Here is a 19,165-nt window from a genome sequence, read left to right on the forward strand (position 1 = left end):
CAGATGTCCTCTACTTTGTTGTTGCAAGTTTTACGTGCCTGCTACGGGCTGAGCAAGAACCGTTCTTACCTACGCGTCAAAAACCACAACGCGGTATAGTGATTGCTTTTTGATCTTCAAAAAGAACCCTGTTCATTGAATCCAATTCAACTAAAGTTGGAGAAACTGACACCCACCAGCCACCTGTGTGCGAAGCACGTCGGTAGAACCAGTCTCGCGTAAGCGTACGCGTAATGTCGGTCTAGGCCGCTTCATCCAACAATACCGCCGAATCAAGAAACAACTAGTGACGGCAAGCAATATGTATATACCCACACCCACAAGTCCTTTGTGTTCTACTCGTGCATATAACATCTACGCAAAAACCTAGCTCGGATGCCACTGTTGGGGAACGCAGTAATATCAAAATTTCCTATGCACACGCAAGATCATGGTGATGCATAGCAACGAGAGGGGAGAGTATTGTCTATGTACCCTCGTAGAGCGTAAGAGGAAGCGTTGTAACAACGCAGTTGATGTAGTCGCACGTCTTCACAATCGACCGATCCTGGTACCGAAAGTACGGCACCTCCGCGATCTGCACATGTTCGGCTCGGTGACGTCCCATGAACTCATGATCCAGCAGAGTGTCGAGGGAGAGCTTCATCAACACGACAGCGTGATGACGGTGATGATGATGCTACCGAAACAGCGCTCCGCCTAAGCACCGCTACGATATGACCGAGGTGGATTATGATGGAGGGGGGCACCGCACACGGCTAAGAGATTAATGATCAACTTGTGTGTCTATGGGGTGCCCCTGGCCACGTATATAAAGGATGGAGGGAGGAGGAGGTCGTGAAGGAAATATGCCCTAGAGGCAATAATAAAGTTATTACTTATTTCCTTATAATCATGATAAATGTTTATTATTCATGCTAGAATTGTATTAACCGGAAACATAATACATGTGTGAATACATAGACAAACAAAATGTCACTAATATGCCTCTACTTGACTAGCTCGTTAATCAAAGATGGTTATGTTTTCTAACCATGAACAATGAGTTGTTATTTGATTAACGAGGTCACATCATTAGTTGAATGATCTGATTGACATGACCCATTCCATTAGCTTAGCACCCGATCGTTTAGTATGTTGCTATTGCTTTCTTCATGACTTATACATGTTCCTATAACTATGAGATTATGCAAATCCCGTTTGCCGGAGGAACACTTTGGGTGCTACCAAATGTCACAACGTAACTGGGTGATTATAAAGGAGCATTACAGGTGCCTCCAAAGGTAGATGTTGGGTTGGCGTATTTCGAGATTAGGATTTGTCACTCCGATTGTCGGAGAGGTATCTCTGGGCCCTCTCGGTAATGCACATCACATAAGCCTTGCAACTAATGAGTTAGTTGCAGGATGATGTATTACAGAACGAGTAAAGAGACTTGCCGGTAATGAGATTGAACTAGGTATTGGATACCGACGATCGAATCTCGGGCAAGTAACATACCGATGACAAAGGGAACAACGTATGTTGTTATGCGGTCTGACCGATAAAGATCTTCGTAGAATATGTAGGAGCCAATATGGGCATCTAGGTCCCGCTATTGGTTATTGACCGGAGACGTGTCTCGGTCATGTCTACATTGTTCTCGAACCCGTAGGGTCCGCACGCTTAAGGTTACGATGACAGTTATATTATGAGTTTATGCATTTTGATGTACCGAAGGTTGTTCGGAGTCCCGGATGAGATCACGGACATGACGAGGAGTCTCGAAATGGTCGAGACATAAAGATTGATATATTGGAAGCCTATATTTGGACATCGGAAGTGTTCCGGGTGAAATCGGGATTTTACCGGAGTACCGGGAGGTTACCGGAACCCCCCGGGAGCCATATGGGCCTTAATGGGCTTTAGTGGAAAGGAGAAAGGGGCAGCCCAAGGTGGCTGCGCGCCTACCCCCTCCCCTAGTCCTATTAGGACTAGGAGAGGTGGCCGGCCCCCCTCTCCCTCTTTCCCCCTCGGGGAATCCTAGTCCAACTAGGATTGGGGGGGGGGAGTCCTACTCCCGAAAGGACTAGGACTCCTCCTACGCCCTCCTCCTAGCCGGCGCCCCCCTCCCCCTTGGTTCCTTTATATACTGAGGCAGAGGCACCCCAGAAACACACAAGTTGATCCACGTGATCTATTCCTTAGCCGTGTGCGGTGCCCCCAGCCACCATAGTCCTCGATAATATTGTAGCGGAGTTTAGGCGAAGCCCTGCTGCTGTAGTGCATCCAGATCGTCACCACGCCGTCGTGCTGACGGAACTCTTCCCCGACACTTTGCTGGATCGGAGTCCGGGGATCGTCATCGAGCTGAACGTGTGCTCGAACTCGGAGGTGCCGTAGTTTCGGTGCTTGATCGGTTGGATCGTGAAGACGTACGACTACTTCCTCTACGTTGTGTCAGCGCTTCCGCAGTCGGTCTGCGTTGGGTACGTAGACAACACTCTCCCCTCTCGTTGCTATGCATCACATGATCTTGCGTGTGCGTAGGAAATTTTTTGAAATTACTACGAATCCCAACAGTGGCATCCGAGCCTAGGTTATTTATGTTGATGTTATATGCACGAGTAGAACACAAGTGAGTTGTGGGCGATATAAGTCATACTGCCTACCAGCATGTCATACTTTGGTTCGGCGGCATTGTTGGACGAGACGACCCGGACCAACATTACGCGTACGCTTACGCGAGACCGGTTTCCCCGACGTGCTTTGCACATAGGTGGCTTGCGGGCGACTGTCTCTCCAACTTTAGTCGAACCAAGTATGGCTACGCCCGGTCCTTGCGAAGGTTAAAACGGAGTCTATTTGACAAACTATCGTTGTGGTTTTGATGCGTAGGTGAGATTGGTTCTTGCTTAAGCCCGTAGCAGCCACGTAAAACTTGCAACAACAAAGTAGAAGACGTCTGACTTGTTTTTGCAGGGCATGTTGTGATGTGATATGGTCAAGACATGATGCTGAATTTTATTGTATGAGATGATCATGTTTTGTAACCGAGTTATCGGCAACTGGCGGGAGCCTTATGGTTGTCGTTTTATTGTATGAAATGAAATCGCGATGTAATGCTTTACTTTATTACTAAGCGGTAGTGATAGTCGTGGAAGCACAAGCTTGGCGAGACGACAACGATGCTAGGATGGAGATCAAGGTGTCACGCCGGTGACGATGGTGATCACGACGGTGCTTCGGAGGTGGAGATCACAAGCACGAGATGATGATGGCCATATCATATCACTTATATTGATTGCATGTGATGTTTATCCTTTTATGCATCTTATCTTGCTTTGATTGACGGTAGCATTATAAGATGATCTCTCACTAAATTATCAAGAAGTGTTCTCCCTGAGTATGCACCGTTGCGAAAGTTCTTCGTGCTGAGACACCACGTGATGATCGGGTGTGATAGGTTCTACGTTCAAATACAACGGGTGCAAAACAGTTGCACACGCGGAATACTCAGGTTATACTTGACGAGCCAAGCATATACAGATATCGCCTCGGAACACGGAGACCGAAAGGTCGAGCGTGAATCATATAGTAGATATGATCAACATAACGATGTTCACCATTGAAAACTACTCCATATCACGTGATAATCGGTTATGGTTTAGTTGATTTGGATCACGTAATCACTTAGAGGATTAGAGGGATGTCTATCTAAGTGGGAGTTCTTTAATTAATTTGATTAACTAAACTTAAATTTATCATGAAACTTAGTACCTGATTAGTATCTTGCTTGTTTATGTTTGATTGTAGATAGATGGCTCGTGCTGTTGTTCCGTTGAATTTTAATGCGTTCCTTGAGAAAGCAAAGTTGAAAGATGATGGTAGCAATTACACGGACTGGGTCCGTAACTTGAGGATTATCCTCATTGCTGCACAGAAGAATTACGTCCTGGAAGCACCGCTGGGTGCCAGGCCCGCTGCAGGAGCAACGCCGGATGTTATGAACGTCTGGCAGAGCAAAGCTGATGACTACTCGATAGTTCAGTGTGCCATGCTTTACGGCTTAGAATCGGGACTTCAACGACGTTTTGAACGTCATGGAGCATATGAGATGTTCCAGGAGTTGAAGTTAATATTTCAAGCAAATGCCCGGATTGAGAGATATGAAGTCTCCAATAAGTTCTATAGCTGCAAGATGGAGGAGAACAGTTCTGTCAGTGAGCATATACTCAAAATGTCTGGGTATAATAATCACTTGATTCAATTGGGAGTTAATCTTCCAAATGATAGCGTCATTGACAGAATTCTTCAATCACTGCCACCAAGCTACAAGAGCTTCGTGATGAACTATAATATGCAAGGGATGAACAAGACTATTCCCGAGCTCTTCGCGATGCTGAAAGCTGTGGAGGTAGAAATCAAGAAGGAGCATCAAGTGTTGATGGTTAACAAGACCACTAGTTTCAAGAAAAAGGGCAAAGGGAAGAAGAAGGGGAACTTAAAAAAGAACGGCAAGCAAGTTGCTACTCAAGAGAAGAAACCCAAGTCTGGACCTAAGCCTGAAACTGAGTGCTTCTATTGCAAGCAGACTGGTCACTGGAAGCGGAACTGCCCCAAGTATTTGGCGGATAAGAAGGATGGCAAGGTGAACAAAGGTATATGTGATATACATGTTATTGATGTGTACCTTACTAATGCTTGCAGTAGCACCTGGGTATTTGATACTGGTTCTGTTGCTAATATTTGCAACTCGAAACAGGGACTACGGATCAAGCGAAGATTGGTTAAGGACGAGGTGACGATGCGCGTGGGAAACGGTTCCAAAGTCGATGTGATCGCAGTCGGCACGCTACCTCTACATCTACCTTCGAGATTAGTATTAGACCTAAATAATTGTTATTTGGTGCCAGCGTTAAGCATGAACATTATATCTGGATCTTGTTTGATGCGAGACGGTTATTCATTTAAATCAGAGAATAATGGTTGTTCTATTTATATGAGTAATATCTTTTATGTTCATGCACCCTTGAAGAGTGGTCTATTCTTGTTGAATCTCGATAGTAGTAACACACATATTCATAATGTTGAAGCCAAAAAATGCAGAGTTAATAATGAGAGTGCAACTTATTTGTGGCACTGCCGTTTAGGTCATATCGGTGTAAAGCGCATGAAGAAACTCCATTCTGATGGACTTTTGGAACCACTTGATTATGAATCACTTGGTACTTGCGAACCGTGCCTCATGGGCAAGATGACTAAAACACCGTTCTCCGGAACTATGGAGAGAGCAACAGATTTGTTGGAGATCATACATATAGATGTATGTGGTCCGGTGAATATTGAGGCTCGTGGCGGATATCGTTATTTTCTCACATTCATAGATGATTTAAGCAGATATGGGTATATCTACTTAATGAAACATAAGTCTGAAACATTTGAAAAGTTCAAAGAATTTCAGAGTGAAGTTGAAAATCATCGTAACAAGAAAATAAAGTTTCTACGATCTGATCGTGGAGGAGAATATTTGAGTTACGAGTTTGGTGTACATTTGAAAATTTGTGGAATAGTTTCGCAACTCACGCCACCCGGAACACCTCAGCGTAATGGTGTGTCCGAACGTCATAATCGTACTTTACTAGATATGGTGCGATCTATGATGTCTCTTACTGATTTACCGCTATCGTTTTGGGGATACGCTCTAGAGACGGTCGCATTCACGTTAAATAGGGCACCATCAAAATCCGTTGAGACGACGCCTTATGAACTGTGGTTTGGCAAGAAACCAAAGTTGTCGTTTCTGAAAGTTTGGGGCTATGATACTTATGTGAAAAAGCTTCAACCTGATAAGCTCGAACCCAAATCGGAGAAATGTGTCTTCATAGGATATCCAAAGGAAACTATTGGATACACCTTCTATCACAGATCCGAAGGCAAGACTTTTGTTGCTAAATTCGGAAACTTTCTAGAGAAGGAGTTTCTCTCGAAAGAAGTGAGTGGGAGGAAAGTAGAACTTGACGAGGTAACTGTACCTGCTCCCTTATTGGAAAGTAGTACATCACAGAAAACTATTTCTGTGACACCTACACCAGTTAGTGAGGAAGTCAATGATAATGATCATGAAACTTCAGAACAAGATACTACTGAACCTCGTAGATCAACCAGAGTAAGATCCGCACCAGAGTGGTACGGTAATACCGTTCTGGAAGTCATGCTACTAGATCATGATGAACCTACGAACTATGAAGAAGCGATGGTGAGCCCAGATTCCGCAAAGTGGCTTGAAGCCATGAAATCTGAGATGGGATCCATGTATGAGAACAAAGTATGGACTTTGGTTGACTTGCCCGATGATCGGCAAGCAATTGAGAATAAATGGATCTTCAAGAAGAAGACTGACGCTGACGGTAATATTACTGTCTACAAAGCTCGACTTGTCGCGAAAGGTTTTCGGCAAGTTCAAGGGATTGACTACGATGAGACCTTCTCACCTGTAGCGATGCTTAAGTCTGTCCGAATCATGTTAGCAATTGCCGCATTTTATGATTATGAAATTTGGCAGATGGATGTCAAAACTGCATTCCTGAATGGATTTCTGGAAGAAGAGTTGTATATGATGCAACCAGAAGGTTTTGTCGATCCAAAGGGAGCTAACAAAGTGTGCAAGCTCCAGCGATCCATTTATGGACTTTTGGGGATCAAAGCATTTGGTTTTATACAGACTTTTGGGGAAGCCTGTATTTACAAGAAAGTGAGTGGGAGCTCTGTAGCATTTCTGATATTATATGTGGATGACATATTGTTAATTGGAAATGATATAGAATTTCTGGATAGCATAAAGGGATACTTGAATAAGAGTTTTTCAATGAAAGACCTCGGTGAAGCTGCTTACATATTAGGCATTAAGATCTATAGAGTTAGATCAAGACGCTTGATTGGACTTTCACAAACAACATACCTTGACAAAATTTTGAAGAAGTTCAAAATGGATCAAGCAAAGAAAGGATTCTTGCCTGTGTTACAAGGTGTGAAATTGAGTAAGACTCAATGCCCGACCACTGTAGAAGATAGAGAGAATATGAAAGATGTTCCCTATGCATCAGCAATAGGATCTATCATGTATGCAATGCTGTGTACCAGACCTGATGTGTGCCTTGCTATAAGTCTAGCAGGGAGGTACCAAAGTAATCCAGGAGTGGATCACTGGACAGCGGTCAAGAACATCCTGAAATACCTGAAAAGGACTAAGGATATGCTTCTCGTATATGGAGGTGACAAAGAGCTCGTCGTAAAAGGTTACGTTGATGCAAGCTTTGACACTGATCCGGACGATTCTAAATCACAAACCGGATACATGTTTACATTAAACGGTGGAGCTGTCAGTTGGTGCAGTTCTAAACAAAGCGTCGTAGCAGGATCTACATATGAAGCGGAGTACATAGCTGCTTCGGAAGCAGCGAACGAAGGAGTCTGGATGAAGGAGTTCATATCCGATCTAGGTGTCATACCTAGTGCATCGGGTCCAATGAAATTCTTTGTGACAATACTGGTGCAATTGCCTTGGCAAAGAAATCCAGATTTCACAAGAGAACCAAGCACATCAAGAGACGCTTCAATTCCATCCGGGATCTAGTCCAGGTGGGAGACATAGAAATTTGCAAGATACATGCGGATCTGAATATTGCAGACCCATTGACTAAGCCTCTTCCACGAGCAAAACATGATCAGCACCAAGACTCCATGGGTGTAAGAATCATTACGGTGTAATCTAGATTATTGACTCTAGTGCAAGTGGGAGACTGAAGGAAATATGCCCTAGAGGAAATAATAAAGTTATTATTTATTTCCTTATAATCATGATAAATGTTTATTATTCATGCTAGAATTGTATTAACCGGAAACATAATACATGTGTGAATACATAGACAAACAAAATGTCACTAGTATGCCTCTACTTGACTAGCTCGTTAATCAAAGATGGTTATGTTTCCTAACCATGAACAATGAGTTGTTATTTGATTAACGAGGTCACATCATTAGTTGAATGATCTGATTGACATGACCCATTCCATTAGCTTAGCACCCGATCGTTTAGTATGTTGCTATTGCTTTCTTCATGACTTATACATGTTCCTATAACTATGAGATTATGCAACTCCCGTTTGCCGGAGGAACACTTTGGGTGCTACCAAACGTCACAACGTAACTGGGTGATTATAAGGTAGCATTACAGGTGTCTCCAAAGGTAGATGTTGGGTTGGCATATTTCGAGATTAGGATTTGTCACTCCGATTGTCGGAGAGGTATCTCTGGGCCCTCCCGGTAATGCACATCACATAAGCCTTGCAAGCATTGCAACTAATGAGTTAGTTGCGGGATGATGTATTACAGAACGAGTAAAGAGACTTGCCGGTAATGAGATTGAACTAGGTATTGGATACCGACGATCGAATCTCGGGCAAGTAACATACCGATGACAAAGGGAACAAAGTATGTTGTTATGCGGTCTGACCGATAAAGATCTTCGTAGAATATATAGGAGCCAATATGGGCATCCAGGTCCCGCTATTGGTTATTGACCGGAGACGTGTCTCGGTCATGTCTACATTGTTCTCGAACCCGTAGGGTCCGCATGCTTAAGGTTACGATGACAGTTATATTATGAGTTTATGCATTTTGATGTACCGAAGGTTGTTCGGAGTCCCGGATGAGATCACGGACATGACGAGGAGTCTCGAAATGGTCGAGACATAAAGATTGATATATTGGAAGCCTATATTTGGACATCGGAAGTGTTCCGGGTGAAATCGGGATTTTACCGGAGTACCGGGAGGTTACCGGAACCCCCCGGGAGCCATATGGGCCTTAATGGGCTTTAGTGGAAAGGAGAAAGGGGCAGCCCAAGGTGGATGCGCGCCTCCCCCCTTCCCTAGTCCTATTAGGACTAGGAGAGGTGGCCGGCCCCCCTCTCCCTCTTTCCCTCTCGGGGAATCCTAGTCCAACTAGGATTGGGGGGAGTCCTACTCCCGGAAGGAGTAGGACTCCTCCTGCGCCCTCCTCCTGGCCGGCGCCCCCCTCCCCCTTGGCTCCTTTATATACTGAGGCAGAGGCACCCCAGAAACACACAAGTTGATCCACGTGATCTATTCCTTAGCCGTGTGCGGTGCCCCCAGCCACCATAGTCCTCGATAATATTGTAGCGGAGTTTAGGCGAAGCCCTGCTGCTGTAGTGCATCAAGATCGTCACCACGCCGTCGTGCTGACGGAACTCTTCCCCGACACTTTGCTGGATCGGAGTCCGGGGATCGTCATCGAGCTGAACGTGTGCTCGAACTCGGAGGTGCCGTAGTTTCGGTGCTTGATCGGTTGGATCGTGAAGACGTACGACTACTTCCTCTACGTTGTGTCAGCGCTTCCGCAGTCGGTCTGCGTTGGGTACGTAGACAACACTCTCCCCTCTCGTTGCTATGCATCACATGATCTTGCGTGTGCATAGGAAATTTTTTGAAATTACTACGAATCCCAACAGGCCGGCCCTCATAGGGCGCTCCAAAAGTGTGGAGTCCTACTAGGACTCCCTAGTCCTAGTAGGATTCCACCTCCTACATGGAATAGGAAAATGGGAAGGGAGAAGGAGAAGGAAGTAAGGAAGGGGACGCCCCGTTTCCCTAGTCCAATTCGGACCAGTCCATGGGGAAGGGGCGCGGCCACCCTTGAGGCCTTTCTCTCCTTTCCCGTATGGCCCATTAAGGTGCAATACGAATTCCCGTAACTCTCCGGTACTTCGAAAAATACCCGAATCACTCGGAACCTTCTGGATGTCCGAATATAGCCTTCCAAGATATCGATCTTTACGCCTCAACCATTTCGAGACTCCTCGTCATGTCCTTGATCTCATCCGGGACTCCGAACAAACTTCGGACATCAAATCACATAACTCATAATACAAATCGTCATCGAACGTTAAGCGTGCGGACCCTACGGGTTCGAGAACTATGTAGACATGACCGAGACACATCTCCGGTCAATAACCAATAGCGGAACCTGGATGCTCATATTGGCTCCTACATATTCTACGAAGATCTTTATCGGTCAAACCGCATAACAACGTATGTTGTTCCCTTTGTCATCGGTATGTTACTTGCCTGAGATTCGATCGTCTGTATCTCAATACCTAGTTTAATCTCGTCATCGGAAAGTCTCTTTACTCGTTCCGTAATTCAACATCCCGTAAATAACTCATTAGTCACATTGCTTGCAAGGCTTATAGTGATGTGCATTACCGAGAGGGCCCAGAGATACCTCTCCGATACACGGAGTGACAAATCCTAATCTCGATCTATGCCAACTCAACAAACACCATCGGAGACACATGTAGATCATCTTTATAATCACCCATTTACGTTGTGACGTTTGATAGCACACAAAGTGTTCCTCCGGTATTCGGGAGTTGCATAATCTCATAGTCAGAGGAACATGTATAAGTTATGAAGAAAGCAATTGCAACCAATAAATGATCATCGTGCTAAGCTAACGGTTGGGTCAAGTCAATCACATCATTCTCTAATGATGTGATCTCGTTAATCAAATGACAACTCATGTCTATGGTTAGGAAACATAACCATCATTGATTCAACGAGCTAGTCAAGTAGAGGCATACTAGTGACATTCTGTTTGTCTATGTATTCACACATGCACTAAGTTTCCAGTTAATACAATTCTAGCATGAATAATAAACATTTATCATGATATAAGGAAATATAAATAACAACTTTATTATTGCCTCTAGGGCATATTTCCTTCAAATTGACCAAATGGTTGGGTGTCAAAAACTTTTATCCACCTCTCGTGAAAAAGACAAATTTCCGCCGATTCAGTAGGAAGCGGGTCAAATTTGAACTGCAGCTGCCTCATAGTTTGCTATTTATTTTTCCCAAAAATCATTTTAGGTACAAAAGTATTTATTTAATCAGAGAAACACCAACAGTTTTCCAAGATTCAATCACTAGATAGGAACGGTCATGCCTGCCGTTTTGACCGCATTTTGAAATGGGCATGAAAAAATAAAAAAATAAAAAATTGGAAAACTTTCGCATGGTGTCATTATATGTGGCCAAGTTCATAGGAAAAATAATAAACTTGTAATACCGCAATCATTAAAAAAAATGTTCTCAGAAATGAGCTATCTCATGTGGAGATCTATGACTTTCAAGCCAAATGATCAATATTATGGCCACATTTATGGCATAGTTTGTTCAAATGATCTCATATAGTGCACAAGGGTGCATCTTGCAATGACGAACAATGTTTCCTAAGTGAGTTTTTATTTTCTTTGGACAAAAAAGCAATTTTCTATTTTTTTAGTGCCAAAAATGAGTTTTTTTTAAGAACCTACCATATATTTGTTGCAAAATTGGACCAAATCAAATTTCTAAAATACTAGGCCATATTTAATGTACAATTGACCAAATGGTTGGGTGCAAAAAGTTTTTGATCCACCTCTCATGAAAAAGACAAATTCTGGCATATTCATTTTCCATTTTCGAGTTCCCAAAATGAGTTTTTTGTTGAAGAACCTTACAAATATTTGTTTTAAAAAAACTTCTCCATTTTTTAAGAATATTATACCACATTTTATGAACAAATTTGTGTACACTAGAAACATTTTTATAGATATTAAATTGTTTTTTGTGAAGAATCCAATTTAGTATGTGTAATGGAAGGCCCAGCCCATGAACAAACAGCACGCGGGGGTGATAAGGTGCTCCAAGTTCCCCGCCGCCGCCGCCGCTCTGCTCCAGGTTCGCCGACGCCGCCGCTGATTTGCTCAAGGTTCGCCGCCGCCTGTAGATCTGTGTCAACTTGCTTCGATTTGCTTGTCCTTATTCTACTACTACTTGTTACCCTCCCAGGAGATCGTTGGAGAGTCGATCGGGGATGAGCGGAGGCATGCGGCAGATCCTCAACTTGGGGCTTTATGACGGGGTCAAACGCGCGTATTCGCTGCGGCGCCTGAACCTCTCCAAGTTGCAACTTTTTCACCCGACGGCAGAAGAGGCGGCCGCGCATGGCATGGTGCTGCCCACGCTGGCCCCCGACAAGGCCCGTGCCGGCAACAGGAAAAGGATCTACAACACTAAACTGGCGACGGCGGAGGCGGCGGCGCCCAAGATGGATGTGCCAAAACCCGAGCTGGTCATGGGGCCACCGCAAATCTCCCCCTGGCTCAACTCACGTCGCTTCGTCCATTTCTTCCCCACCGCCTCGGAGAGCAAGGTCATCTTGGGCGACCGCGGGAACCGCATGTTACGCTTCAACATCGTCGATGGCTTCCGCTACATGGATACCCTGCCATGCCTCCACGGAGTCAAGGAGATCCCGATGGTCATCTCCGTCCCTCCAACGGACGTGCACCTTCCTGATGGCCACCAAGAAGACACTGGCGACCTCTACATCATCGATGGCCTCCTCCATCCGGACAAGGCGGAGGTGCGGCCGCAGTTCTAGGCCCTGGTGTGGAGGGGGGTCGACCAGTCCGCCCTATCTAGCAAGTTCTGGCACTGCGACATCCTCCCTCTGCCGCCGTGGATCAGCCACCACGAGCACGCCATGGTCTTCGGCCACGCCCTCGTCGGCGACAGCATCTGCTTCTCCATCTGTGGGGCCCAGGGTGCTGGCACCTACTGCTTCCACATCGCGACTCGTGAGTGGAGCAAAGCTGGCGACTGCCTCATGCCCTTCCATGGCAAGGCAGATTACGTCCCTGAGCTTGGACTCTGGTTTGGCATGTCACAGGACAACCTCCTCTGCGCTGCTGACCTCTCAGGCCTCGTCAGAGGGGAGGAGCTGTCGCCAGACAAGATGCGGATCTGGCAGCGTGATGACCTGCCAGAGGAGTGGCAGCCAAACAGCTTGCGCAATCCCTGTGTCGTCAGCCTTGGTTATGGCAGATTCATTATCGTGGACTTCTTGGATTTCATGAAATTCAACAAGGAATGGAACGAGATGGATGCTGTCAAGGAATTTGCCCTCTTCACCGGTATGGAGCTAGCCTTCAGCAACGGCAAAGGCAAGAATGGCAGAACTGGTGCCAGCAAAGACAATGGCCACCACAGTAGTGGCACCGATTGCTCCGGCAATGAGAGTTGCAACTGCGGCAGTGAGGCTGGCAGCAATGGCGGCAAAGGCAAAGGGCTGATGCATGGCCTCCGTATGATCAAGCACAAATCCCATCGTTACATGTTTAAGAAGCAACTGAGGATCGAGGCGGTGCTCTGAATTTGGAACCGCGGCTAGTTTATGCAGGCATGCATTCTGGCACTTAGTTTGCTCTCTATCTTCTGCTCCCTGTTTACAGCAAGGAGTACTGACTCTAGTGCTAAGCCAGCTTAAATAATCTGTATTATTGTATGATGAAACGTACCGTAATTTTAACTCCCCGGTGTTATTTTGGACCATTTCCATCTAGTATTCAGATTTGCTGCTGAGCAAATAATTGTTTGATGTTAATTTTGAACTGTTGTGCTAGCTGAAGAATCCAATCTTCTAGGTAGAAACAAAAACAAGTAGATCATATAGTATATAGTAATACTGGTTCAGTTTCCAGAGTTGATTTCAAGTAACTACAGTTTGGTTATGAAGAAAAATAGCAGTTTGGTCAAGTACAAGCTCTTCATCTTCAAGTCACTGACAATGTTGTAACTAAGTCAAAACTGAGCAGGTATGACATTGCTGATCAACTCCACTTGCAATTGAAAATAAAAATCATTCTTTTCACTTCAGGTAGGAGTATGAGAGTGGTAATGGAATGCAGATTCCAGTTGTTCTTTCTTAAAAAAAAGCATGCTCGGTTTTGACTTTTGGCCATGTGTAGCTTGCAGTTAAAGATAAAATCATGTTTTTTTACTTTAGATATGAGAATGAGAGTGTTAATGGTATGCAGGTTCCAATTTTGTTTTTAAATGAAGATATTTATATTTGTCTATGGAAGGAATAGCCGCTGGAGCAGTCTGCACAAAATGCCTGAAACTGAAACTAATCTACTACTACTCAGCAATACAACTTGTTTTCTGACCATTCAAAAAAAAGAGGAGAAAACAAGAGGCAGTATAACTTGCTGGGCCCAAAATAATTTGTTTCTTTTTGAATATAGGTCCTCGGCTTTGATAATAGGTCCATACTTATTTACTTTTTTCGGGGTGCACTCCTTGTTTGTTGGAGGCTGCAAAAGGCAGCCCCTTGAACCTAGTGATTTCTTTTGGAATGCAAGATACAGGTTTGCTGGTTTAGTTTCTCGGCAGTCGTTGATCGTGGATCAGACGCTCCTCAACCTCCTGTGTGTCGCTGTTCAACATCCGACAATGTCTCCTCTTTCTGTTCTGCTTTTCACCAGGTCCCTGTGTGTAATGTCTATAAAACTACCATTTCCTTCCGTTTTCGACTATCTTCCAGTGGCTTTGGGCTACATAAACCCTAGCAAATCGAGCCAATCTTGCTCCGAATCTCTGAAATTCTAGTGCTAGATTCAGTTAGTGACAGTCAGTTGTAGACAACTGGTGTCTAGAGCCAGTAAATCCTTGGAGGCGGCATGGATCTAGAGTGTCGATGAGGTTGGGTTCTCTCTCTCATAAAATCCCTCGTCAAGCTCGGATTCCGGAGGCGGTGTGGTTTGCTGTGGAGGCGGCATTTGGTTTGTTGTGGATGCGGCATTTTTTCGGGTGCATTCAGTAGTTCAGCCTGGTTATTACTGGAGAACATCTCTTGGGTGGTAAAAAAACTCCCAGTCCCTGATGTTTGATCGTGCACCATCCGAAGGCGGGTGGAGACGGTAAACAAAGGCAAAGGTTTCCCTCCCTGCCTAACCATGTTCTTCTCTGCAGCAAGGTGCTCCTTGTGCTACGAACAAAAGTAACAGATTCAGAAGATACGATGTCAAGACCTTGCAGAGAAATCGTGAGGAAGATAGAAAGGAGTTTCAAGCAAAGCAGCCAACAGAAAGAAATTTTGTCACCGTGCACAAGAATTTTGTCAAGATTCAGGCCAGTTTCAAATGTTTACTGTTGGATCCTGAACCTGAAGATGAAAGGACGAACAAAGGGAGCATTCGGTATCCAATTTTAGCTACTCTAATTCTGTTGGTCATGCAGCAGAAAGATGCAAAGAAGATGATTCGGTATCCAATTGTCTTGCATGATGCGAGTGCAAGAACCAGTTCCAATCCTCCTGACCAGTTCCTATATAAGAACATCTCTTCCTTCACATATACCCCTCCAGACTCAAGAACTTGCCATTGGGGTAGTTGAGAGAACACATATCTTGAAGTTGCCGCCATGCTTGTTTTGCAAGCAAACATTAATACGAATATAACTTGAACAGTTGTTGATAGCAATTATCCTATTTGAGGCTTCCATATCATTTTTTTTGGAACACAACACACACGTAGGCGCTCATATATACAAGCATACACTCGTCCCTATGAGTACCTTCGAGAGACTGATCCAGTATATCATCTTGAGACTAATGAAGTCATCATAGGCACGGGAACATCTGCTCCCACTGAACGCGAATCACCGGAAAGTCTGGAATAAATCCAGAAAAATACACGGATCACAATGATTTGAACCCTGGTAAACTGAAGATACCACTGTCCTTCTAACCATCCAACCACAGGTTGGATTGCATTGGAGGCCTCCATGTCATTCATCAATAAAATAGGCGAGTGATCTGATGAGGCAGCAACTAAATGCCTCACGGGCGCCATCGAGAACATGTTGCATCAGTCTATAGATGAACCGCCTGTCCAGCCTCACATGACAATAGTGCCCACCTTGTACCTTGGGAGAGTATCATACGAAAACCAATATAAAAAAAACATCATGGGAACCATGTTTAAAAGTTCCGAAAAAATCTGAAAAATGTGGAATGTTAAGAGGATGATATTATAAAGTGCTGCGTCGGGCCTCCCCTAGCGGCGTCTAGGGTTTACTTCCTTGCGGCGAACCCCGCCGTAAGTCCACCATAGCCGGCGTATCCCGTCGTTCCCTTCCGTGTGATCGTGATCCCAGGGCAAGCCGGGGGGGTCTCCTACCTCTCTCCATCCCCCGTTGGTACACGCGGTGTTCAGCGGCCGCTACCCTCGAGTCACCCTATGGCGGCGGCGGCGGAGGTGTTCTCGTATTTGACATCGTATTTGTGGCAAAGCCACCGTTCATAATTCTTCATACTTGTCACTCATGCATCATTGCACATCCCGGTACACCGCCAGAGGCATTCACGTAGAGTCATATTTTGTTCTAAGTATCGAGTTGTAATTCTTGAGTTATAAGAAAATAAAGTGTGATGATCATCATTATTAGAACATTGTCCCAAGAGAGGAAAGGATGATGGAGATTATGATTGCCTCACAAGTCGGGATGAGACTCCGGACGAAAAAAAGAAAGAAAAGAGGTCAAAAAGAAAAAGAAAGAAAGAAAGAAGGCCCAAATAAAAAAATAGAGAAAAAGAGAGAACAGACAATGCTACTATCCTTTTTCCACACTCGTGCTTCAAAGTAGCACCATGATCTTCATGATAGAGAGTCTCCTATGATATCACTTTCATATACTAGTGGAAATTTTTCATTATAGAACTTGGCTTGTATATTCCAATGATGGGCTTCCTCAAAACGCCCTAGGTGTTCATGAGCAAGCGAGTTGGATGCACACTCACTTAGTTTTTTTTGTTGAGCTTTCATATACCTATAGCTCTAGTGCATCCGTTGCATGGCAATCCCTACTCACTCACATTGATATCTATTGATGGGCATCTCCATAGCCCGTTGATACGCCTAGTTGATGTGAGACTATCTTTTCCTTTTTTGCCTTCTCCACAACCACCATTCTTTTCCACATATAGTGCTATATCCATGACTCACGCTCATATATTGCGTGAAGATTGAAAAAGTTTGAGAACATCAAAAGTATGAAACAATTGCTTGGCTTGTCATCGGGGTTGTGTATGATTTAAATATTTTGTGTGGTGAAGATAGAGCATAGCCAGACTATATGATTTTGTAGGGATAACTTTCTTTGGCCATGTTATTTTGAGAAGACATGATTGCTTAGTTAGTATGCTTGAAGTATTATTATTTTTATGTCAATATTAAACTTTTATCTTGAATCTTTCGGATCTGAACATTCATGCCACAATAAAGAAAAATTACATTGAGAAATATGTTAGAAAGCATTCCACATCAAAAATTCTTCTTTTATCATTTACCTACTCGAGGACGAGCAAGAATTAAGCTTGGGGATGCTTGATACGTCTCCAATGTATCTATAATTTTTGATTACTCCATGCTATTATATTATCTATTTTGGATGTTAATGGGCTTTATTTTACACTTTTATATCATTTTTGGGACTAACCTACTAACCGGAGGCCCAACCCAAATTGCTGTTTTTTTTGCCTATTTTAGGGTTTCAAGGAAAAGGAATATCAAACGGAGTCCAAACGAAATGAAACCTTCGGGAACGTGATTTTCTCAACAAACGTGATCCAGGAGACTTGGAGTGGGCGTTAAGAAACGATCGAGGAGGGCACGAGGCAGGGGAGCGTGCCTACCCCCCTGGGCGGGCCCTCCACCCTCGTGGGACCCTCGTTGCTCCACCGACGTACTTATTCCTCCTATATATATCCACGTACCCCCCAAACATCCAGGAGCACCACGAAAACCTAATTCCACCGCCGCAACCTTCTGTACCTGAGAGATCCCATCTTGGGGCCTTTTCCGGAGCTCCGCCGGAGGGGGCATTGATCACGGAGGGCCTCTACATCAACTCCATGGCCTCTCCGGTGATGTGTGAGTAGTTTACTTCAGACCTTCGGGTCCATAGTTATTAGCTAGATGGCTTCTTCTCTCTCTTTGGATCTCAATACAAAGTTCTCCTCGATTCTCTTGGAGATCTATTCGATGTAATCTTCTTTTGCGCTGTGTTTGTCGAGATCCGATGAATTGTGGGTTTATGATCAAGTTTATCTATGAACAATATTTGAATCTTCTCTGAATTCTTTTATGTATGATTAGTTTATCTTTGCAAGTCTCTTCGAATTATCAGTTTGGTTTGGCCTACTAGATTGATCTTTCTTGCAATGGGAGAAGTGCTTAGCTTTGGGTTCAATCTTGCGGTGCTCGATCCCAGTGACAGAAAGGGAACCGACACGTATTGTATTGTTGCCATCGAGGATAAAAAGATGGGGTTTATATCATATTGCATGAGTTTATCCCTCTACATCATGTCATCTTACTTAAAGCATTACTCTGTTCTTATGAACTTAATACTCTAGATGCATGCTGGATAGCGGTCGATGTGTGGAGTAATAGTAGTAGATGCCTTCGGTCTACTTGTCGCGGACGTGATGCCTATATAAATGATCATGCCTAGATATTCTCATAACTATGCTCAATTTTATCAATTGCTCGAAGTAATTCGTTTACCCACCGTAATACTTATGCTCTTGAGAGAAGCCACTAGTGAAACCTATGGCCCCCGGGTCTATCTTCCATCATATTAATCTTCCAACACTTAGTTATTTCTATTGCCGTTTATTTTACTTTGCATCTTTATTTCTCTTTATCATAAAATTACCAAAAATATTATCTTATCATATCTATCAGATCTCACTCTCGTAAGTGACCGTGAAGGGATTGACAACCCCTTTATCGCGTTGGTTACGAGGTTCTTATTTTTTTGTGTAGGTGCGTGGGACTCGAGCGTGATCTCCTACTGGATTGATACCTTGGTTCTCCAAAACTGAGGGAAATACTTATGCTACTTGGTTGCATCACCCTTTCCTCTTCAAGGGAAAACCAACGCAGTGCACAAGAGGTAGCAGGCCTCCCCTAGCGACGTCTAGGGTTTACTTCCTTGCGGCGAACCCCGCCGTAAGTCCACCATAGCCGGCGTATCCCACCGTTCCCTTCCGTGTGATTATGATCCCAGGGCAAGCCGGGGGGGTCTCCTACCCCTCTCCATCCCCCGTTGGTACGCACGGTGTTCGGCGGCCGCTACCCTCGAGTCACCCTATGGCGGCGGCGGCTACATCCATTTGAAAAACCATGGGAGGAAAGCGTATTTGAAAATGTTTCTAATACGAATATAACTTGAACGGTTGCTGATAGCAATTATCCTATTTGAGGCTTCCA

General features: G+C 44.4%; 1 protein-coding gene across 1 annotated transcript; it reads left to right on the forward strand.

Moving 5' to 3' along the window:
• Positions 1–11,734: 11,734 nt before the first annotated feature.
• On the forward strand, positions 11,735–13,431 carry LOC125524289 (uncharacterized). The gene is made up of 2 exons (XM_048689368.2): positions 11,735–11,814; positions 11,895–13,431. Exon 2 carries the CDS (start codon positions 11,920–11,922, stop codon positions 12,487–12,489), a length of 570 nt encoding a protein of 189 aa, XP_048545325.2. The 5' UTR covers positions 11,735–11,814; positions 11,895–11,919; the 3' UTR covers positions 12,490–13,431.
• The last annotated feature ends 5,734 nt before the right edge of the window (positions 13,432–19,165 follow it).

This window comes from Triticum urartu, chromosome 2A, assembly GCF_056163025.1.
Source record: "Triticum urartu cultivar PI428250 chromosome 2A, HENAU_Tu73, whole genome shotgun sequence".
Taxonomy (NCBI): domain Eukaryota; kingdom Viridiplantae; phylum Streptophyta; class Magnoliopsida; order Poales; family Poaceae; genus Triticum; species Triticum urartu.